The 23,578-nt window shown below is 44.4% G+C and overlaps 1 protein-coding gene across 8 annotated transcripts in view; it reads left to right on the top strand.

Annotated features, from left to right (window-relative positions):
* The window catches only part of EFCAB6 (EF-hand calcium binding domain 6), a 244,332-nt gene that overhangs the window by 28,633 nt on the left and 192,121 nt on the right, over window positions 1-23,578 (top strand). For 7 of the 8 annotated variants that reach the window (XM_078449363.2, XM_078449359.2, XM_078449361.2 and 4 more), the window contains 3 exons: window positions 3,017-3,228; window positions 15,570-15,658; window positions 21,267-21,333. In XM_078449363.2, coding sequence (XP_078305489.2) covers window positions 3,017-3,228; window positions 15,570-15,658; window positions 21,267-21,333 — 368 coding nt within the window. Of the gene's footprint in view, window positions 1-3,016; window positions 3,229-15,569; window positions 15,659-16,293; window positions 16,388-21,266; window positions 21,334-23,578 lie in introns of those variants that run through there. The other variant, XM_078449366.2, reaches the window with a different exon arrangement.

Raw genomic sequence — 23,578 nt, 5'->3', positions numbered from 1 at the left:
GGCTCCTACTCAGTCCTCTTCCCCGCATCTGCTCCCTCCCAGGTGAGCCTCTGACTCCACGTCCCCGCATCTCTACGCCTCACGCATAACCAGAGCGATAGCCCCGTTCTGACTTCCCTCCTGAGCTCCAGATCGAATCTCCAGGTGCCTCTCTGACCTTTCTGCCTGGGTTCATCTGATGGGCATCTCAACCGTGAGCCGGCCAAGCAGAGCTCTTCGTTCCTGGCGTTCTCCATCTCGGTGAATAGCACCATCATTTATGTGGTTCTTCGAGCCCAGCCCCCAGCTGTCCTTGGTTTCTTCAGGCTCTGCCCTGCTGAGCCGATCAGTCAGCAAAACCCCGTCCACTCTGTCTCTTGACTATACCTCCCATCTGTCTACTTTCCCCGCCTGCCCCACATCCAGGGCCACCACCTGGTTTAAGCCACAGATACCTCTTCTCGGACCCTTGCAATCACCTGCTCTCTGGTCTTCTTCCTCATTTCTTGCCCTTGTGTAATCTACTCTCTACACAGCAGCCGGAGTGATTTTTGAAGACAACGTAGGTTAGAGGGGATCACCGCCCTGCTTGAACTCTCCTGAGCTTTCCCGTTGCCTTTGGAGACAACCCCAGGTTCTTGTGCAGACACTGAAGCACCACCCACCCCGATCTCAGCAATTTCTGCCCTCCGTCTCACGCGACACACGCGTGCCGTGTCCACGTTGGCCCTTTGCTTTCCTGGACACATCAAACTCATTCCTGCGCAGGCGCTTTACCTGTTGCTGTGTCCCCTCTAGCTTCTCGTCTGGCTGGCTCATTTCATCGTTGTGGTTCAGCTCATCACACACCTAGAGAGGACTTCCCTGACTACTGCACCTAAAACGGCTCCCCCCTGGCTCTTCGCCGTGTTCTTTCTCACCGTCTTTGTGGCACTTCTGCCTACCATTATTTTATCGCTTATTGATTATCTGTTCCTTGTCTTTACTCTTTCCTCCAGATTCTAAGCTTTACAAGAGCTGATCTCCTCTGTCTGGTTCACTGTAATACCTCAGTGCCTAGAGCATTGGCTGAAATATGATGGGTGCTCGATACATATTTTTTGAATGACTGAATTATACTTCCTTAAAAGTCAGTGTGTCTCGGGGCTCCCTTCTTCTCTTCGTGGCGTGCTTCCCCCATGGCTTCTACATGGCCAGTTCCCCCACTTCTGATCTCTAAATGTTTGTGTTCAGCTTTCAAGTGGACATTCCCACTCAGAGATCCCAAAATGAATTCATTAGTTTTCCCATAAACTTTTTTCTCATCCGTTCCAGTATGTATTGCTATATACGAACTCCTGTAAATGTAGAAGCTTGGAATAGCAATGATCATTTATTTTGCTCACAGATCTGCCATTGGAGCACTAGGGACTTTACCTGGTCTATTTCAACTTCTCGTTCATTCACTCCTACTTTTCCCTCCGTGCCCATCATCTTAGTGTAGACCTCCATTAATACGTGCCTGAGCATGCTGTTAGTTAACGACATGTCTCCATACTGTCACTGGGTCCTCCCCTTTCTGTCCCTCCTACATGTGATGTCAGAATTCAGTTTAAGAATGAAAATTGGGTGATGTCATTCTCTCGATGGAAGTCCCAGCTTGGTGTCCCATGACCAGAGCATGAAGCTGGATGGGAGCCCCTGGGATTTGGCTCCTGCTGACTTTCGTAGTCTCGTCTCCGGGTTGATGCCTCCTAGGCTTGTCCCTCTGTTTGCCTCAACTGGCTGTCCTCCACAGTACCCCCTGCTTCTAGCCTCTCTCACTCTTGGGAGCACCAAGTTCCAGTTGAAGTTGTCACCTCTTTCTTGTAAGCAGCTTTTCCTGAGACCTTCAGCCTGTCACCCCAAACCAGCCACCCTCTTTTCTAGGTCTCCAGTGGGTCCTGGTTATGTGTGTCCCTCCCCAAGGAGGCAGTGGGCATGGCGAGCGAAAGGCATCCCAGCACCTGGCATGGGCTTCCTGGGTGCTCGGCGAGCATCAGGGAAGGTGAACGTTGGTGAAAGCTCATGCCAGAGAGGCATGATACCTGGATAACAAATTCTCATTTGAAGGGAAATAACTAGAATCACCCTTCCCTGGCTCCTGCTTGTGAATGAGTTTATAAAAGAAGAAATGACATTAAAGACATTTAACACACATCCAGAATTTACTATGTAAAGCAAAGCTACTAAGTAAACTGTAGTCACCAAGCCTTTGCAGTCTCATAAGTCAATAGAACAGATTTACCAAACTACCTTTCGTTTTAGGCTCCTCTTTCTTGAGTAGGTTGTAAACTATCAAAAGGGAACAATCACGTGCTCATGCTTGTGAAACTGACTGATACCATGAGTGGATTTGTACTTACTGTATTTACTTGTTCCCACGGCTGTTTCCATCTTAGAGAGGATGGAGGCTGGGGTGTGTCAGCTCTCCTCTGGTGACACGGGGACCCCTGGGATCTATAGCGCCACGGGCCCCACGTGGCTGCTTTTCCTCCCAGGAAGTGCAGCCCCCCGGCCTCTGGGAACTTATTTAGCACCTTCTGACATTCTTTCATTACCTTCCAGGGGACCAGCCATTCTCATCCCTTCCTTGTCTTGGAAAGGGAAATGATCTAGATTTGAGAGTTACACGTTTTCCCCTCAAAAAAGTGGCAAGGGGGTGAAAAGTGAATATGATATTTTGAAGATTTATTTGAAATGATACTGTTCTAATTGAATTTTCTTCTGAAGACCACCTTCTTTACTTATAATGATACATGTCCTGGACAGGGAAGATTATCTTTGCTTTGCTTTTTCTCTTTAACGTGATTACTGTTATTTTATGTTGACCAGATTTCAGAGGTAAAAAATGGCCGTAGATTCGCCGTTGCAAGTCAAGCAATGCTTAGATGCGTAAAGTGAGCTACAGTAGAAGAAAGAGTGTTTTAGAAGTTTGTGGGATCCTAGTCCGCAGTGAAGTGGTTTTGGAGATCTTTGCTTTAAGCACGTCTAATAAACAACTGTATCTCTTTGACAGCCACTGCTATTGCAAATCCGATACTGTCCTTCTTAGATGTCAAACGGATTTTATTTCAAAAAATTACCGATAAGGGAGACGAGTTGAGAAAGGCCTTTCAGCTGCTCGATACCAATCACAACATGACAGTGTCGAAGAGTGAGCTGAAAAGAATTATCACAACCTTCCTGATGCCTCTCACAAGAGAACAGTTTCAAGATGTCCTGGCTCAGGTACCGTATGCACAAGCGACTTAGAATAACCCAGTTCTGGAAAAGATGGGGTTGGTTACTGCAGCGGGCATTGTGTTCTGGTTTTTCCCCCCACGGTTCCAAGTGAGTGGTTCAAGTTTTGTTTATTTTTCACAATTCAGTTTAAATCTGGCGGATGTGGGGTGATCAACATGGACGCGAGTCATATTTTGTGTGGACCACTGGTACAGCTGTTTCCTTTAGTTTTTTTGTTTTTTGTTTTTTTTTTTTTAAGGCTTCCACATAAAGAGTATTTGGTCAACTCATATTTTGGAAGTTAGTATTTTGGCATTTGTTCTTGCATTGGATGGTTATTGAGCACCTACTGTATGCTGGACCCAGTGCAGAGCCATCAGACGCAGGCCTGCCCTTGAGGGGGTCCCGGTCCCATGAGACGTATTTGCAAGTGTTGCTAAGCGTGGGCATCACAGGCAGGAGAGTTACCTAAAAATGGGGGGGTTGTCCAAGAAGGCTTTGGGGAGGAAGCGGTGTTTTTGGTCGCGTTGTGATGGAGGGGTGGATATTAGCCAGATGAAAAAACGGAAGGGCATTCTAGGCAGAGAGAATAATAGCCCAGGTGAAATCGTGCATGTCAGACTCAGCGTGGCATGTCTATTCAGAGAACTGGGTAGTGCTGTTTGTATCAGAAGCAAAGGGATACGTGTCAAGTTGTGGACAGGGGGGCCAGTCCTGAAAAGTACCATGCAAAGGAGTTCGGCTTCTGTCCTGGAAGCCGTAGGGGGCCAAGGGTTTGCAGCAGGGAAGATGCAGTTACTTGGGGAGGGATATGGAGGACAGGCCCTTGGGCCTTCCGGTGGGGTACCATACCAGGGGGCTGTAAATAGTCAACATTTGGTGGGTGAGCCCTCAGGGCCTTTAAAAAAGGAATGCACAATACAATAGTAATTAAACACTCTCAAAATAAATCCATAGGGAGCGATGTCATAATATAAAGTAGAAAAGTTGGCTGGGAATATCAGTAGTGTACCTTCCAACCCAATAACCCAATTATTAATTCGTACACACACACACAGGCACACGCACACACACACACACACACACACACACACAAATATACATATTTTTACTCATTCATTACTTCTTCATCAGAGTCTGGCATTTTATAGTATTTAAAAGCCTATTTCCTTCTAGAATTTGGTGACTACCTCCACCCAACTCAGTTTGCTTTCTTTTACCACAGGGGAATTATGTGTTAGGAAAACAAACAGCCCAGAGAATTTCGGGTGTTCCTGAATTCTAGTCTTAATCTCAGGGACTGGCTCTTCTTCCTTTGGCTGATTTAAAATGAAATTGTAGACCTATTTGTTGTTTCTTCTTGAGCATACCATGGTACTGTTTCAAGGATTTCTCTTCCTTTAATTTTGTTTTTCACTGAATGTGGGGTTTGTAGCCATTCTTTTCAAATACATATATTTTTCCTTTATCTTCTCTGAGACATTTTGGTATTGTCCCCAGACCCTTGAGGCTCTGTTCATTTTTAAATCTTTTTTTCCCCTATTTTTCAGATGAGATAAGATCTGTTGATCTGTCTTCAAGTTCAGTGGCTCTTTCTTTACATCTCTGTTCTGCTCGTAAGCTCATCCAGTGAATATTGAATATTAGATATAGTGTTTTTCAGTTCTAGAATTTCCATTTGGTTCTTTTTTATAATTTCTATTCATATGCTTACACTTTTTTCTTCAATTATGGGCGTATTTCTTTTAACTCATTAAGCAAGGTTAAAATAGCTGTTTTAAAGTCCTTGAGTGAGGGGCACCTCGGTGGCTCAGTTGGTTGTGCATCCAACTCTTGATTTCGGCTCAGCTCATGACCCCAGAGTTGTGGGATCAAGCCCCACGTTGGGCTCCATGCTGAGCACACAGCCTGCTCGAGATTCTCTTTCTCTCTCTCCCTCTGCCCTTTTCCTCCACTTGTGCTCTCTCTCTCTAAAATAAAAATTAAGAAAGTCCTTGAATGATAATTCTAGTATCTGGATTGTCTCAGGGTTGGCCTGCATTGGTTTTTTTCCCTCAACGAGGGTCACATTTTTCTAGTTCTTTGTACTTGAGTGTACAGTTAAACTGTGGTTTGTGAGCATAATTCGTTCTGGAAACATGCTTGCAATCCAAAGCACTGATATATCAAAGCAAATTTCCCCGTAAGGAATAATGGAAACTCAGATGATTTGTTCCACAACCCAAAAATATTCACATAAAAATGATGACAATACTGTAATATAATACAAAATAATAAAGAAAAAACAAAGCAAAGTAAACAAATTACCCTGCACTTGCCTTTGAAAACCTTCTTGGCTGGTATGAGGAGACAAGAGAGAGGAGGGTTATTGTGTAGGACGACTTTCACTATCACTAACGGAATCACTAATATCTATTGGCTCAATGGAATCTTTTTCATTTCATGCAACTTTAACACGGAATATATCCAATAACACTTGCTTTTGCCTTCTTTTGAGGATTTCACAGAAGTGTGACATTGCGTTGTCATTCAACAGATTCGTCACTCGCACTGCTATAGCCTTATTTGGGTGATGCTTTTCTACAAAATTTTGTGCTGTTTCCCCCATTTTACACGTATCCATAATCTCATTTGAAGTGAGGATTCCTCTGCCTTTTCCTCCTCCTCTTCTGTGACAAGATGTAGACGCAGACTTCGTATAATATCTTGCAATTTCGGCCACTCATGTACTTTGTTCATACTTCTTGATTTCCGTCTTAACTTCCATAGTAATCATCTTCTTCTTCTTCGCACCCTTCTTTTCAATCATTTTCTGTGTGGGGGCCATTGTATATGCTCACACGGATGTTGACTATAGTAGAGCATTAATAAACTCTTATCATATACCTTATATAACGTAACTGGCAATTAGGCAGCAGAGGAAAGGGTCTCTATCTGCAGGCAGCCTGACCTAGAAGGAAGCAAAGCATTCCTAAGCTTGCTCTTGTCTGGAAAAGCAAAGGACTGTCTGTAGGTGCCTCGAAGTGACCAAAAATACACTGGTGCCAGTTGTGGGCACCTTCCAACGTTCTGAAAAATCACTGATTTCTGCCAAACACCACGGCCTGAGACTGAGCATCTGAGCATGGGAGACAATCACCCACAATCCCACAGAGAGAGAGAGAGAGAGAGAGAGAGAGAGAGAGAGAAACCATTGGCTCAGTTGTGATCATGTGACTTTCGATGTCACGTACTACTCATATTGCAAGACATCACTCATTTATCAAGTTAAAATTTTATTAGAAATGTTTGCTCATCTTGCGGAACACTCACAGAACAAATTACTCACAATTCAAGGTTTTACTGTATTTGGATTACATCCCAGACCCGTGTTATCCAATAGAAATGCAGCATGAGAGGTGCCTGGCTGGCTCAGTCGGCAGAGCACGCAGCTCTTGATCTCAGGATTGTGTTCACGCTCCACACTGGGTGTAGAGATTACTTCAAACTAAAATTAAAAAAAAATTTTTTTTAATACATAGTATATATATATATATATATATATATATATACACACACACACACACACACATATACATATAGAGTGACTCACACATGTAACTTAAAATGTTTTAATGGCCACCTGAAAAGAAATAGGTGAAATTAATTTGAATATTTTAATTTAATGAACGTGTCCAAAATGTATCACTTCAACGTGTTATCACTATTAAAAATCGACAATCAGTAGTTATTTTGCATTCTTTTCTGTGTACGAAGCCTTCAAAACCTGCTATACACTTTATACTCACAGCCGACTTCAGTCTACACACTTAAGTTTCCATTGGAAATACTTGATCTATATTTAGATTTCATAAAATTTATAATTAAAATACAAGTTTCATATACTTAGTCGTTGCAAACGTACTTCAAAGTTTTCCAGTCATGAGCAGGGGAGAGGCAGAGAGAGAGAGAGAGGGAGACACAGAATCCGAAGCAGGTTCCAGGCTCCAGGCTCCAAGCTGTCAGCACAGAGCCCGACGCGGGGCTCAAACCCACGGACCGCGAGATCGTGACCTGAGCCGGAGTCGGACGCTTAACCGTGAGCCACCCGGGTGCCCCTCATTGAATTAATTTTAAAATTTAAATTAACGAACATGAATAAAAAGCTTCAGTTCATCAGCTGCCCTAGCCTCGGTTCAAGTGCTCGACAGCCACATGTGACTGTGGCTGCACATCAGACAGTATAGGGCTGAACACTATAAATACTGTGCTGTGGAGACTGGATTCTGTTACATTTCTCTGAAGACTGTCGATGCTCCTGCTCTGGCGGCAGTTAACCTGCAAACTCTGTCTCGCCGGCAGTGAGCATTTGCTTGCATCTGAGTTTGACCCTTTTGTTTCTCGGTGGGTCTCTGAGTCCGGCTTGCACATGCCTGGTTTGGGCATCCGTTGGAAACTTGGACAGAACTTAGAACAGCAAGTGGGTCTCCTCCTCTCTCCTGTTTGAGACTTCCCTCACATTTTTAGTGGCCGTGGTTGCTTCAGGTTCTGCACACCGGTTCTTCAGGCCAGAGGGACTGGGTTTTCTTTTGGGGTTTTAGCTGCTGTGCTGGGGAGTGACTGTGGCTTACTCTTAGGCTCAAAGCCTTTATGAATGGGAAACTCCCTCCATACTTGTCCCTTTTCCTGAGTTTTGAATTTCTCCAGAGTCTTCCTGCTTTCGTATTTGCCAGTTTATAGTTGTTTTGTGCGGGAGATTGATCTGTTACGAGCTGTATCTACCACAACTTCTGCTTTATCAGTCTTTAAAAGCAGTCACAAATTTACAGAGAAATTGGAAGTTTAGTGGGAAGAGCAGTTTTTTTTTCCCTGAACCATTTGGGAGTAAGCGGCCCCATCACCCCAAATATTTCAGCGTGTGTGTCCTTCAAAACAAGGATAGCCTGGGGCGCCTGGGTGGCTCAGTCCCTTAAGCATCCGACTTCAGCTTAGGTCATGATCTCACGGCTCATCGGTTAGAGCCCTGAGTCAAGCTCTGTGCTGACACCCAGAGCTTGGAGCCTGCTTCGGATTCTGCGTCTCCTCTCTCTTCCCCTCTCCCATTCGCTCTCTGTCTCTCTCTTTCTCAAAACAAAACAAAACAAAAAATCAAAATAAGGGTAGCGTTCTACATAACTGCAATCTGACCACCGAAACATGGATATTAACATGAGCTCATGACCCAGGACCCAGCCCGGTTTTGCCAGTCATTCCATGCAGGTCTTGTATGATCCAGGTCAGAATCACGAATTGCATTTGGTTGTCGTATCTCCCCAGTGTCCTTCAGTCTAGAACAGTTCCTCAGTCTTTCCTTAGCTTTCCGGACCTTAACACGGAAGATTGCAGCATGTAGCATGTCCCGGTGTGAGTTTATCTCCTGTCTCCTTATGACTAGATCAAGGCTTGCATCTTTGGGCAGGAGTACTGCAGAAATGCTGCTGTGTTCTCACTGTGTTTTATTAGGTTGCGCTGTGGTCCTAGTTTGTCCTGTTACTGTTATGTTCACTTTGATCACTTGAGTATCTGTGGGATACTGGGATCTGTCAGGCTTTTTCATGGTAAGGTACTCTTTATCCACTTTGTAATTAATAAGCATTTTGTGGGGAAAATTTGAAACTATGTAAATATTCCATTCCTTACCGAACTTTCATTTATTCATTTACTGTTTTTATATTTGCAGGGACTCAAGATTTCCCCTTTTATCAAGTGGTTATGATCCATTACGTTCTTCATTTATTTTGATTTTTAAATTGCCTCTACTTTGACCAGTAGGAGCCCCCTCCTGCTGGTTTGTGTCCTTTTGGCATGCCCCTATCATTCTCAGAGCACTTCCTTCGTTTCCAATATAAAATATTCCAAACTCATCTGTACTTTCCTTGCCTCAGTCCTGGAATTATCCATTTCCGTAAATAGCTTTGGTCCTTTCAATGGAAACGAAATTCAGAATCCAGAATCTGGGCACTGGGGCTGCTCATTGCCACTGGGATGGCACTCCAGGCCTCTCAGTGGGCAGAGCTCTAAGGGTACATTTCCCCCCAATACACATGTATACGTGCATTTACATCTCTGTTCATTTCTGTACCAACCTCTCTCTCTATTGAAAACCATGAGTCTACACCAGTAATGCCAATTCTAATCCTACCTCTCAGGGTTCTTTCTAATTTTCTTGCTTTTTCATATTTGCAATTGCCTTTTCACACGACGAGAAGCTTGGATTTTGTTATTCTTAGTATATTTCCTTATTCGATCAGTCTCCCTGGTGTGTGATCATCTCCCATCCCCAGAGCCTCACCCTTGCGTGTGGATGCTCTCTTCACCCCACTTGGGTCACGTCCTGCTCTGGACTCCCATGGTCCCCCCAGCATGGCAGACGTTGTTTTTTCTCTGCCCCATCAGACTCTAGGACTGACTTATTAGGGAGGGAACAGGAAAGCAGAGAAGAGAGAAGAAAGATGAAAAGCTTTTCTCCTTAAAAAAAAAGTTTCCCCTTTATTCACTTTAACTAAAAATTTCACAAATAATACGTATCAATGATTTCATGTGTCACTTTTGACTGTACCCACAGTTTTAAAAATCTGTTTATTTTGAGAGATAGAAAAAAAAGTGCAAGCAGGGACGGGCAGAGAGGGAGGGAGAGAGAGAACCCCAAGCCGGCTCCACGCTGTCAGCACAGAGCCTGATGTGGGGCTCGATCGCAGGAACCATGAGATCATGACCTGAGCGGAAACCAAGAGTCAGGTGCTTAGTTGACTGAGCCACCCAGGCACTCATGTATCTATATTTTTATTAAAAACTTTACTAAGATATAATTTATATTGTAATAAAATTCACCATTTAAAAATTTACAAGGTACTGGTTTTCCGTATATTCAGGGTTATACAAGCATCACTACTGTCTAGTTCTAGAAATTTTCATCACCCCCAAAAGAAACCCCGTACTCATTAGTAGTCACTCCCCATTTCCCCTCCCCTAGTCCCTGATAACCATTAATATATTTTGTGTCACAGTAGATCTGCTTCTTCTGGACATTTACTATAAATGGAGTAATATAATCCATGATCTTTTGTGTCTGGCTTCTTTCATTTACCATCACGTGTTCAAAGTTCATCCGTGTTGTAGCATGAATCAGTACTCCCCTCCTTCTTATGGCCGAATCGTGATCACCTTTTGTTTATCGTTGGCTGATGGACCTTCGGGGTGCTTCCACTTTTTGGCCTTTGTGAACAACGTTGCTATGAAAATTCACATACAGGGGTACCTGGGTGGCTCAGCCGGTTGAGGGTCCGTCTGTTGATTTTGGCTCAGGTCGCGATCTCACAGTTTGCGAGTTCGAGCCCCACATTGGGCTCCACGCTGACAGCGTGGAGCCTGCTTGGGATTCTCTCTCTCTCTCTCTCTGTCTGCCCCTCCTCCACATGTGCCCTCTCTGTCTCTCCAAATAAATAAATGAACTTAAAAAAATTCACGTACAAGTTTTTGTGCGGACATATGTTTTAACTTCTCCAGGGTACGTGCCTAGGAGTAGAATTGCCGTGTCATGTGGTCATGTTCTCTCTCGGTTTTTAAGTTTTTATTTAAACCCCAGGCAGTTAACACACAGTGTAGTATCAGTTCAAGTGTGCAATATATAGTGATTCAACACTTCTATACAGCACTCGCTGTTTATCATGACACGTGTACTCCTTAATCGCCATCACCTGTTTCACACACACCCTCCCCCGCTCTGGCGACCATCAGTTTGTTCTGTACAGTGAAGAGTCTGTTTCATGGTTTGCCCCCCCTCTGGTTTTTTCCCCTTTGCTCGTTTGTTTTGTGTCTTAAATTCCACATACAAGTGAAATCATATGGTTATTTGTCCTTCTCTGACTGACTGATTTCGCTTAGCGTGATACTCTCAGCTCCATCCACATCATTGAAAAAGGCAAGATTTCATTCTTTTTGATGGCTGAGCAATATTCCATCTCTCACACACACACACACACACACACACACACACACACCCCACACCTTCTTTATCCATTCATCAGTTGGGCTGTTTCCATAGTTTGGCTGTTGTGGATAGTGCTGCTGTAAACATCGGGGTGTGTGTATCCCTTCAAATCAGTATTTTTGTGTCCTTTGGGTAAATACCTAGCAGTGCAGTTGCTGAATCGTAGGGTAGCTCTATCTTTGACTTTCTGAGGAACCTCCATACTGTTTTCCAGAGCGGCCGCACCAGTGTGCATTCCCACCAACGGTGCAGGAGGGTTTCCCTTTCTCCGCATCCTCGCCAACACCTGTTATTCCCTGTGTTGTTGATTTCCGCCCTTCTGACAGGTGGGAGGTGGTAACTCGCTGTGGTTTGGATTTGCACCCCCAAGGGTGAGGGCAACTGGTACCGTTCTCTTGTTTTTAAGGAACATTTGTCCTTGCAAACCCGGTATCAGTTTCCTCATAAGCTTGATTTGACTGATACTTTATTTATACCAAATGGAGAGTTAAGATATTTTTCCTGCTAATGTCTCCCTATATTCATGATCTAATGTTAATTTAAAATTTTGACAACCTTCCCAAGCTAATCAGCTATGCAGGAAGAGGAAAAGTACAGAAAATGTGAAATGTGTATCCGTTTTTAAAAGCTACATCTGTTTTTAAGAGAAGTCACTGAGAGCTGTAGAGATTCAGAGACTTTAAAAACCAGGCCCTGGTAGTCTAGCAGAAAGAATAAGCATGGCTTCTCTAGAACCTCGAGCTCCTGTGACCGCGTGTAAACCGAGGAGGCTGGAATGGGGTGCATTTTTAGGAGGCCAAGTCCACTGGGAATGAAGAGCAGGGTTTCTCTTTCCAGTCACTGGAGTTCACAGGGCGGGTGACTTTTCTAGATCTTTTACCAGCGAATCTCTTTTCCAATAGTGAATGTAAGCCTAACCGGAAACATAGAAACCGGTAAAATATTTCAGGGGGATTTCACTGTCAACATTAGGTAAGAGTTTTCCAGTTACAGTGAATTCACTTCAGCTTCAATTTTATTTTAAGAACCACGTCGAGAATGTTTAAATGTTGGACAGTTTTGGAGACTGATCAGGGCAAGAACGGTGTGGCATTGCTGGCAGGGCATCGCCCTGTACCTTAGTCTCCACTAACGGTAGAGTGAATCTTTTTACGAAGGTGGCCCCAGTCTCTAAACGTTAATAAAAATTTTATGAAAGAAGTTGAATTGGCAAAGAGATTCCAGAGAAGAAAACCACAGCTGTGGTCTGGTCCCAGAGGTCGTGCTGTGTTGGGGAAAGAGATGTCTCTGAAGACGCTTGTCGACATGATGGATGTGGATTTAAACACTACCCTCCCCCACCCCAGTCTGAGAGTTTACTTTTAGTGATCCATCGTTGGGTGGTTACGATTCTTAAACATGTTTGCCAGAATCACAAATACCAAAGAGCCTCTCCTTCTAGACTAGATTCTTCGGTTTGTTTAATGGACTGAGCTTTGGAGGCTGGACATAATGCAAAAATGTATCTGCCACATTAGACTTTTCATTAGACCATAAGTAACAATGTGAAATGTGACAAAAGCTTCAATAGGTTAATGGACTTTCTCCCTCCCTCCCTCCCTGCTTCCTTCCTTCCTTCCTTCCTTCCTTCTCCTTCCTTCCTTCCTCCTTTCCTTCCTTCCTCCTTTCCTTCCTTCCTTCTTTTTTTCCTTCTTCCTTCCTTCCTTCCTTCCTTCCTTCCTTCCTTCTTTCCTTCCTTCCTCCCTCCCTTCCTTCCTTCCTTCCTTCCTCCCTCCGTCTTCCTCCCTCCCTCCCTCCTCCTCCTTCCTTCCTCCCTTCCTTCCTTCCTTCCTCTCTTCCTAACTTCCTTCCTTCCTTCCTTCCTTCTTTCCTTCCTTCCTTCCTCCCTCCCTCCTCCTCCTTCTTTCCTTCCTTCCGTCCTTCCTTCCTTCCTCCCTCCCTCCTCCTCCTCCTTTCCTCCCTTCCTTCTTTCCTCCCTTCCTTCTTTCCTTCCTTCCTCCCTCCCTCCTTCCTGCCTTCCTTCCTTCCTTCCTTCTTGGCAGGGTGGTTAGCACAGTGACAGGAACTTGGGCTCTGGAGTCACAGAGAGTTCTGGCACTCAATGGTAGTGCCGTGCAGGGAGGTCACATCCCTGTTCTGTGAAATGTGGAAAACGACCACACCCTCAGAAGCTGGTTTTGGGACTAGAGGAGTTAACTCCTGTAAAACACCAAGGGTAGTGCTTGCGCCCGTCTGTTGGGTATGAGCTCTGCAATTGTACGTTTCCCCCCTTGTCATGAAGCCTTACTCCCCAAACCATGAGGCCTCCTGTCTTGGAGCAGCACACACACCCTGTTCTCGCCCTTCTTCTGTGGGGTTAGGCAAACTCTGAGGTGTCTGCCCCAAAATTACATCTCCTAATAAATACTCTATCCGAAATAGAAATCACGCATGTGCTTTTCAGGAAACGTCTTCACGAAGGCCCACACCATGAGCCACTCTCCCTCTGGTCCCATTTTCTGGTCACACATGTTTTAAATAGAAAAGAGAAATTTGTCCTTTGGGGAAGACTGAGGTAGCCGTGTAGGCTTTGAGGCTGGAATTTGAAGGGCTAAGTGAACATCAAATTTGACTGTATAGACGTGGGAGCCGCTCAGCTGTATGGGAAATTGTACTTTGTGTGTTTGTATGAGGCTTCGTAAAATATATCTGTATTGGTTACACGTCTTTTTTTTTTATTTTTATTTTTTAACGTTTATTTATTTTTGAGACAGAGAGAGACAGAGCATGAACGGGGGAGGGTCAGAGAGAGGGAGACACAGAATCTGAAACGGGCTCCAGGCTCTGAGCTGTCAGCACAGAGCCCGACGCGGGGCTCGAACTCACGGACGGCGAGATCATGACCTGAGCCGAAGTCATCTGCTCAACCGACTGAGCCACCCAGGCGCCCCTGATTACACGTCTTAACTTCAGTTTCCGAATCCTTTTTTGGGGGAGATAATTATTTTCACTTTTTAAACAATTAGACTTTTTCTTTAGAAGTAATTTCAAACCTCCAGAAAATCTGGAAGAATGAGAATAGTACAAATAGTACCCATAGACCTTTTACCCAGATTTGCCAGTTGGGAACATTTACTCTCATTTGCTTCTCCTGTGATCTTTTGTTATCTACGTGTGGTCTGTATGGAGACGCAAACGGTGTACAAGACATATACACGGTGTACGTAATTTTTTTCTGAACTCGTTGAGAGGCAGCCGCTTATATTATGGTTATTTATTTGTAAAAACTTCACTGTGTATTTCCTAAAAAGAAGAACTATTCTCTTACATAATCACAGTAATCAACGTTAGTAAATGAAACACTGAGATACTACTTTAATCTATAGCCTGTGTTGATCCACTTGACCCAATAATGTCCTTTATAGAATTTTTAATTTAAAAATGGTTTTTTTTCTACCTTAAAAGTATATGAATGTACGGAAAGTTCACATGACCCTCAGACGGTAAACCTGTGCTGTGGCCTCACCCTTTTGGGGAAAAAAAAAAAAAAAAAAAATATATATATATATATATATATGTATATATATATAATATATACATTTATACATATATACACATATAAGTACATATAAAATGTATAGTAGAACATATTTCTACTAATTTTACTCTATTTTTAAAATTTTTCTTCATTTTTTTAATGTTTATTTTTGAGAGAGAGAGAGAGAGAGCGAGCACAAGTGGGGGGAGGGGCAGAGAGAGAGGGAGACACAGAATCCCAAGCACGCGCCATGCCCCAAGCTGACTGTCAGCACAGAGCCCGACGTGGGGCTCGAACTCACAAATCATGAGATCATGACCTGAGCCGAAGTCAGATGCTCTACTGACCGAGCCACCCAGGCACCCCTATTTATTTTTATTTTACAGGGAGATCCTGTGAGCGGGGGAGAGGGCGAGAGAGGGAATCCTAAGCAGGCTCCACTCTCAGTGTGGAGTCTGAGGAGGGGCTTGACCCCATGACCCCGGGACCATGACCTGAGCCCAAATCAGGAGTGGGGCACTCAACCAACTGAGCCACCCAGGCACCCCTAATTTTACTCTATGTTTTAGATAGAACTAGATTTCAGATAAGTTTGTAGACAACTGTTGACTTTTAACTGATCACAGATTGACCTGGCATTTATGCTATTTGTACCCGGATTATTGAGGATGTATGTCAACTCAGACACCTAGGTGAAGTAGCTGTGCCTCCTAGAATACCCACCCCCCTGATGGCATCCTGTCCTACACCATGAGAACTCCTGTGCGGTCTACTACTTGGATCTGAATCCTCTAACGGGCTGTCATTCTTGTTTGAATGTAGATCCCCCTCACCAGCTCCGGTGCCATTCCTTACCTCGAATTCCTGTCCAGGTTCGGTGGGATGGACCTACATATAAATGTTATAAAGAGGTAAGTGGTTTCGTTTGCTCATACGAAAATGTGAATTATGGAATGATAAGAGAGAGGCTATGAGGTCATGAGAGCTAATCAGGTCAACAGATATGTGTGGAAGATGAGTTGGTAGAGCTTGTCCATATAGAATTTAATGGAGTTAATCCCCAGTCAAACGTATATGTAGACAAGTCTTTAGTAGCCTCAATGTAGGTTGCATTTTAGAACAAAAGAAATAATACTGTGTTGGAAATGGAAACATAACAAATTAAGGCAGTGCTAATATGTATTATGTGCAGTGTACTTCAGGTTTGGAAATAATACATTTTAATTTTGAAGTAAAAATGTTAAGATGCAAAATTTAAATTTGTTCATTTTTATTTTCTTTCTAATGTCTCTCATTCAAAAGCGATCATGTTTTAGGAGGTAGAAATGAAATATTTTTTTAAAGAGGTCCCTTGGATTCTGTAACTGTAGCACGCGCTTGGGGCTCGCTCACTTTACCTGCAAAAGGGGAGTGTTAGAGTATGAACTCTCATGTCTCTATCAGCTGGAAGGTTCTTTGATTCTGGCATGTGATTCAGGAAAGACCATTTTAGTAAACAAATTCCTCAGATTATCTGACTCTAAATGAATAAACCTCATTTTCTCAGGAGTTGTGCAGTTGCAAGCGTTAACTCTGATCCTGAAGCATTAGCAAGTTTGGGCGTGATGGCTTTCCTGACGGAATCAGTCGTGGATGCAAGCGTAGGTGTAAGAAATCATGCAGCAGAGGGGAGGCAGAGCAGGGATTGTTCAACGGGCGCGAGTTTCAGAGACGTGCACACCAGTGTGCATATACTTCACACTGATGAACTGCACGCTTACAAATGATTAAGGTGGGAAATTTTATGTTGTGCGTGTTTTTTGGTTTGTTTCTTTTGATTTTTTATCACAATTAAAAAAAAAAAAATCCGTGCAGCAACGCCAACACGAGTGACGAAGTATTAATCCCTAGGTAGCCGGGGACTGCTCTGTGCTCTGTGTAGTCAATGGTCCGTAAGTGTTGGGCTGAGATCATCTCCAGATTTATTCAAAAGAATGACCATTTGCTTTATAAACTGTATTTTGATGCTCCTAACCTAAAGCAGTCCCCATCTGTGATAAGGTTGCTGGGTAGACAGTCCCCTCATTTGAATGTTATTTGTTGGAAAAGCTAAACAACTAGAAAACCCGAAAGCAGGAGAGTTCTTTTTTTGTCTTTTGTTTTTGTTCCTTTAATTGTGAAACATCAGTCTAATGATTAGCTTGAGATGAAAAGGATCACAAGTTACTTCCTTAAATATAAAAGGCTAAATGCTTAAACGAAGTTTGAAAGGTTTAGCTGAAAACTGACTTAACCCATGGGGCTGAATTTTTTTTGCTGTTGGAGACAGTGAATCGTAGCCAACAGAGATGCTCCCTCTGGTAATATGGTAGGGTATATCCATGAACGCACTTCCACTGGAAACAACTAAACTGACTGACATAAGGTAAAACATATATGTGCATTTTCATTCATTAGTGAGCTAGCCAGAAAGCGAGGACTCCTTAGAGGCCAACATGAAATGAGACGAAAGCCAGCTTTTGCCCTGAGAGTATTCGCTACATCCCGGTGGATGTGTGTTTCAGCTTGGTTGGCTCTTTAGAGTGGAGGGGACAGGAGACAGACGCTGAGGTGGAGGGACCCAACAGAAGACCAGTACATATAAAGTTAGGACACCTAAACCCTCATGTAAGGGTAAGTTATAAATATAAATCTGCATCACAGAAGGGCACAACAAGGAAACCTACCTCTTTCCATGCTGCATTTGGGCAAAGGACAGTAAGTCAGTATTTATGCAAGTCTGTGCCTGAAATAATGCCACCTGTGTGGTCTGAGAAGTCTCAGGCTAGTAGTTCACTTAAAACTGGTCCTGGCCTGGGTGTGGCCTTCTGTAGAGGAATACATTTTCAACCTAGCCCTTAAAGAATTTCCACAAAGTGCCAAGTAATATCAGACCACACACACACAATATTGAAAACATATGAAGAGACAAAGAATGAGGTTGGCAAACCAATAGAAGCAATGTCCCCTAGGATCAGATATCCAAGTGCTCGAAATACTGGAAGTATCAAATATAGAATCTAAAACTATTTTAGAATGTTCAGAACAATGAAAGAACGGACTCAGCATATAAATACGAAAGAAGAGGCCAAAAGGGAAAAAAAAAAAAAGATTTGGAAAAGTACGGAGCAGAACTTCTGGTACTTGAAAGATGCAGTAACAATTGTAGCTATAAAATTCAGTGGCTGGGTGAAAGTCGTGGATTAAACACAGTCGAAGGGAGCATTAGTGGAGTGGAAAGTAGTTCCAAAGCAGTTATCCACGAAGGCCACCCAGAAAGACAAAGACAGATAAAGTATGGAGGACAGGCGTAAGAGACATGGTGGGGAGAAAGAGAAGGCCAAGAGATTTCTTACTGGATTTCCAGATATACAGGGAAAAGATAGGGAAGAGAGAGATTGAAAAGGATGACGGCTGAGAAGCTTACGCCAGCCAAATGAAAAGAAACGCCTATGTAGACATGTCCCAGTGAAACTGCAGAGCAGCAGAATCAGAGAGAGGAGAGGAAAGGCAGCAAGAGGAGAAACCAGACTGGCCTAGGGGACCGACCATAGACTGAGACTGGTGTCCCTGGTTTGAAACAGTGGGAAGGCCTCTCCCATGCACGGGGAATAAAGTATTTGCCAGCCCAGAATCTGTAAGGTCTCTTTCTGTGGGAACACCGGGGCCCTTTTCGCTTCTTGCCATAGCATAAACTCAAGCACTGATGTCAGGTCATGTGGAAAAGGGAGAAACATGTGTCCCCTCTGCCTGTGGTGTTCAAGGTCACCTTTCAACTAGATCCTTTCTTGGTACTACAAAGCATGCCTCTTATTTTTATACACACATGTAGTATGAAGGAACCCCTACAATTGGAGGAGGGCAAGTCGGGGGCCTTTGTGTTTGGCTCTCACTCTTGATTTGGGTGATTGTTAAGTAGGCATTTGCCTTAATAATAACTAGACTATAAAAATACATATTCTTTTCTATCTATAAGTCATATTTCATAAACACAATGTAAAACTCAGTAAATTCAAGAAACAGATTAGCTATAGCAGAAGAAATAAATGAACTGGAAGACAGGCCAGAAAAAAACTTAGCCAGAAGGCAGCACAGAGTCACAGAAATGAAACTGGAACTCTGTGAAGCTGGTAATGAGAGATGGGATGGGGTGATACCTGAAGGAGCAATGGCGGAGGACTTTCCAGAACCGAGGGAGGGTTCCATCCCGCTGACTCAGAAAGCCAAAGAAGTCCCGAGCAGGATTAAAGATGGGGGTGGGGGCGCAACTGCCCCCAGACCGAGAGATCTGCCAAGAAGCCAGAGGGCAACATCTAGACAAAAGTGACTTCTGAACAGCAACAGGGATGCCAGGGGAGTGAATTGACGATCACAGTGTCTGGAAAGAAAATCATTGCCATCTTAGAATTATATATAAAGAACATATCTTGCAGTATTTTCAGAATTGAAATAAAGACCTTGTAAAACAAAAATGGATTTGGCTCCCCCATTAGATCCAGTGAAAGAACTTTAAAGGATGGACTTTTTAGGTGGAAGGAAAACGCTCCTGGATGGACAGTTAGAGGCGATGCAGGAAAGAGTGACGGGCAAAAAGGACAGTGAGTGTGCAGTTGGATCCAACGCCCGCTGACCTCAGGAAGCACTAAGGGCTGAGAGTAACGATGGCTTTGGGAATTTAAAAATAGAAGAGAATTAAAATACACGACAGTAGCAATATATACACGGAGAGGAGGGACTAGCATAAAATGTCCTCGAGTTGTTACCTTGTCCAGCAGGAAGATGAGAAATCTTGATTAACTTTAGACTTGGAAAAATATGCAGGTTATAATTTCCAGAACAACTGCCGTAAGATTAAACATGGAGTGTTTAGAGGCAGACAAGTTGATGGAATCCTAAAAATGGGATTAACCGAAAGAAGGCAAGAAGCCCGCAGAATAGGGCGGGACCAATAGAAATTCCAAATGTATTGGTGATTGTAATAAATGTTCCACTTAAAAGGCAAAGATTGTCTGACTAGGTAACAAATAGTAAACTCCACTAAGAGAAAAACCTATACAGGCTTACAGAAAGGTTAAAAAGTGAAAGGGTTTCAAGACCTACCATTCCAAGAAACACTAAAGAAAGAGGGTGCCGCTAAGTTAATAACTGATAATAAGCCATGTTCTCCTGAAGCAGACAGAAAGATGGAGTTCAGGGGTGCAAGACGCAGTGTAGGGGAGACAGCTGTGAAGGGAAGAGGGCCAGAGGGGAGTTGGGCCCAGGAGCCGCCCTGCGGACTGGAGAGGGAGGGAGAGAGGAAGGGGGAGATGGGGAGCGAGTTTGCACGTGGCTCCAGGGACACCGGCCTCCGGGGACACCCCCGCTGCTCCATTTCTCCAGCTGACGGTGGGTACACAGGCATTTGTCTGTTTTTGTTCTTTAAGTCTGAAACCTCTCTTCAAAATAGTGTTTTGTGTCTCTTCCGATACATGATTAAGACATGAAAAATATTACATTTGATATAGAACCACAAGTCTGGATTCCTGGCGAGTTTCCCTGTTGAAGTTGGGCACTTACCCCTCCCAGCCTCAGTTTCCTCCAACGTAAAATGAAGTTAATTTCTGCTGGAAACGCTCCAACGTCTTCCGCTTACCCCAGTATGAAGTCCAGCTTCCTTATCATGGCCACAGCACCGCAGAGCTGGCATCCATTTCCATCCCTGCACTCACCCGTGTCCCCTGCCCTTGCCGGGCGGGCTCTGGTCTCCGTGGCCACCGCCAGTAGCAAAGCTGGGACGTGCTGAGTTCCGGCCCCCTCGGCCTCATGCCGCTGTGTCCTCCCTTTGCTTTGTCCAGAGAGCTTTTCCTTCAAGTGGATCGTTCCTGGCTTCTCTGCTTCGGATTGTTCCAAAGAGGGGCTCTGAAGTAGTTGATAGATACGTGGATAATGTGAGATAGAAAACAGTTAATAAAAGCAGAGGGAGCCACGGGGATGGTACAGACGTACATCCACCACGGAGTCCTTTACCGCGTGGCAAAGAGTGCCCCTGGAGTGGACTGGGGACCCCTTAGAGGTCAGAACACAGGACTGCAGCGGAGGGGTGCGGTGTGGGGTGTGACCCGGCACCTCCACTTCTCCAGCCACGGCCTTCGTCTCCCTCAGTCTCTTTGTCTGCAAACCAGGACGATCATGGCCCCTGACCCACTGTCGTCGTGAGGATTAAATCAGATGGGGCTCGCCGTAGGAAGTGCTCATGAAGTGTCAGCTCTAACTGCTCAGTTCCCACACTACCTGGGAGGAATAAATGTTAGACTTCATTTTACGGATGAGGAAACTGAGGCACGGAGAAGCTAGGGACTGGGTCCAGGTCTACACTGCTGGCAGATGGCAGTGTGTAAGGAATACCTCGCGCTTGTAAATATATAATTTAGAAATCCTTATAATTTTGATCTCTGCAGGCCCTACATAAGCATTTATTTGGTTAAAACATGTTAACAAAAAGTCTTCATTTTTATTTTTCAGGGGAGGTGGGAATGAAATGAATTGCAGTCGGACAGTAAAAGAACTTGAAATCCAAGTAGGAGAAAAGGTAATAGAGATCTTTTAAAATTCTTCCCCCGACCCTTTGTCAAAAGTATCGTCAGCAGAGGTAGATGCAGCAGAATGGGCCACATCTTGCGGTCTGCACTCTCCCGTCAGGGCCGTCTGACAAATAGATCCGATAACAAGCCCGTGTGAGAGCTTGCATTCAGACGGCCTCGGATGGCGTCTCTTCGGATGAGTGACACCAACAGGGAGTCCTGGAATATGAGTCACTTTTGTAGTAACTTTAGATCCTCGGTATTAGGGCTGCCCTTTCTGGATTTGTCGAAGACTGAAGCAAGGATCTCTTTGGAAAGAGAAAACTACTGCTTTTCAGCGGCAAATGCCAATTAAGAGCAGCATGGCAAAGATAACTGGTGAAACCCAAAGTGGCACATATTTAAGTATTGAGTAACTTTGCCACAGAAGCTACTACATGTGTTTAGGAGAGGAGCATATAGCTTTGCTCCTTCCTGTTTGCTGATTATGGTTGGACATCGTCGCGTACGGCTAGGGAGGGAGGAGATGTGCGTGGCTTCCCGGGGTTGGAATCAGACCCCTTTTAAAATGCATTTGAGCCTGTCAGTTACACAAGCAGTTTGAGAATCATGATTTAATTCACCCGGTTCAATATGTTGCTTTGAAATGTGACCAATCTTCTTTCCTTTTTGAACCTTCTGGGATTTTCATACATTTCAAAATTAAAAAATCGCCAGAAATCCACAAAATGTTTGTCTGAATTTCCCTGGCTGAAGCCACTGACACCAGAAAATTCATCTTAATGTGACATTTTTTAGCATGACATACTCCTAAAAATCTGGTTTCACTATAGTCTGTATTAGTAAGAACCCTGGTGTAATTATCTGCTTCTGCTATTGTGGTTCATTTGTTATTCTGTAAGAGATACATAATATGATTGGTATCATTTATGGCACGCCTTTAATTTGTCTCTTCATAAGCTGTGTTAATCATGAAATACTCCTGGGAAAGTCATCCGTTTGTCAGAATCATCATATCAACATAAACACCATCGTGGATCAAAAATGCAGCATTTCAGGGGCGCCTGGGTGGCTCAGTTGGTTGAGCGTCTGACTCTTGATTTCAGCTCAGGTCATGATCTCACTGTTGGTGAGAAAATAAATAAACAAACATTAAAAAAAAAAAATACAGCATTTCAGCGAGCGCAGCGCGTATGGACCTGGGCCGGGATTGGAAATTACCAACAATAAGGCCTCGCCGAGGAAAGCCACAAGGGACCCTTGATCTAATTCCTCTGTTATCTCAGCCCCCTCCCTCTTATCCTAACAGTGGGGGGAGCCCTCCCACTGGTTAGGAGCGAGTTAATCAGTGGGCTTGCACAGTGCAGCTTTCAAGCAACTTCTGGGGAAAAGGCCGAGGAGGGGTGATTGCAGAAGCGCTAAATCCCTGGGTGGCTCGGGGAGTTCTCTGCCATGCATGCCGGCCAGCGTCCACCGCACCCCAGTTCTACCTGGGGCCCCGACTCTGGGCAGGCAGGTGGAGTAGGACAAGACCGACCTGGGGACTGTTAAAAAAAAAAAAAAAACAAAAAACTCAACCGAGTAAATGTGAAGATCTAAGTTTCAGGCCAGGTCACCTTCCCTGGGGCGAAGGACAAGGGTCTTTTTAGGTGGATCACCTCACCTGTCTTTGGGAGAGGGAGGAAGAGGGAGGGCCCACGAGACAGATGACCTCAACCGTGCTGGCCGGTAAACTCCAGATTGATTGGCTTCAAACTCCAGTCCTGGAGAAGCTGAAACTTCAAATAAGTCTTGGTTTGCTCTGCTGAGGACAAGGGACTCCACTGAGTGCCTGTGGCTTTCTTTTGAACAGGACCGGTCGGCTCTGGGTTTCCGTCTTGGAGCTTTGCCACTCACCAGCGGCCTTGACAAGTCTTTATCACTGGCTTTCCCTTAGCGGGGCTAATAGCACCACCTTGAAGTATAACTGAGCTCAAGGGGTTCGCCGCTTGGGGTGCGTCAAACTGAACACAGCCCAAGGAAATGTTGAAAGCAGAGAACTTTGCGTTACCTGTGACAAGGAAGGAGACGGGGAGACAGTTCTCAAAGCGCCGTCTCCCTGTGGGGTTAGTACAGGAAGCTTTCATTCCGTGTGTCGCGGACAGGGGCAGGAGCTGACGGAGGCACTTTTGGTTCAGTGGGACATGCCAGCGTGTCAGCGTGCTGGGGTGCATACACCGTATGTTTAAAAAAATGGCGGAAAGCCCTGCCTGT

Source organism: Panthera onca, chromosome B4, assembly GCF_046562875.1.
Source record: "Panthera onca isolate mPanOnc1 chromosome B4, mPanOnc1 haplotype 2, whole genome shotgun sequence".
Lineage (NCBI taxonomy): Eukaryota > Metazoa > Chordata > Mammalia > Carnivora > Felidae > Panthera > Panthera onca.
Note: the sequence above shows the minus strand (reverse complement) of the source record. Positions and strands in the feature narration are given on the sequence as shown.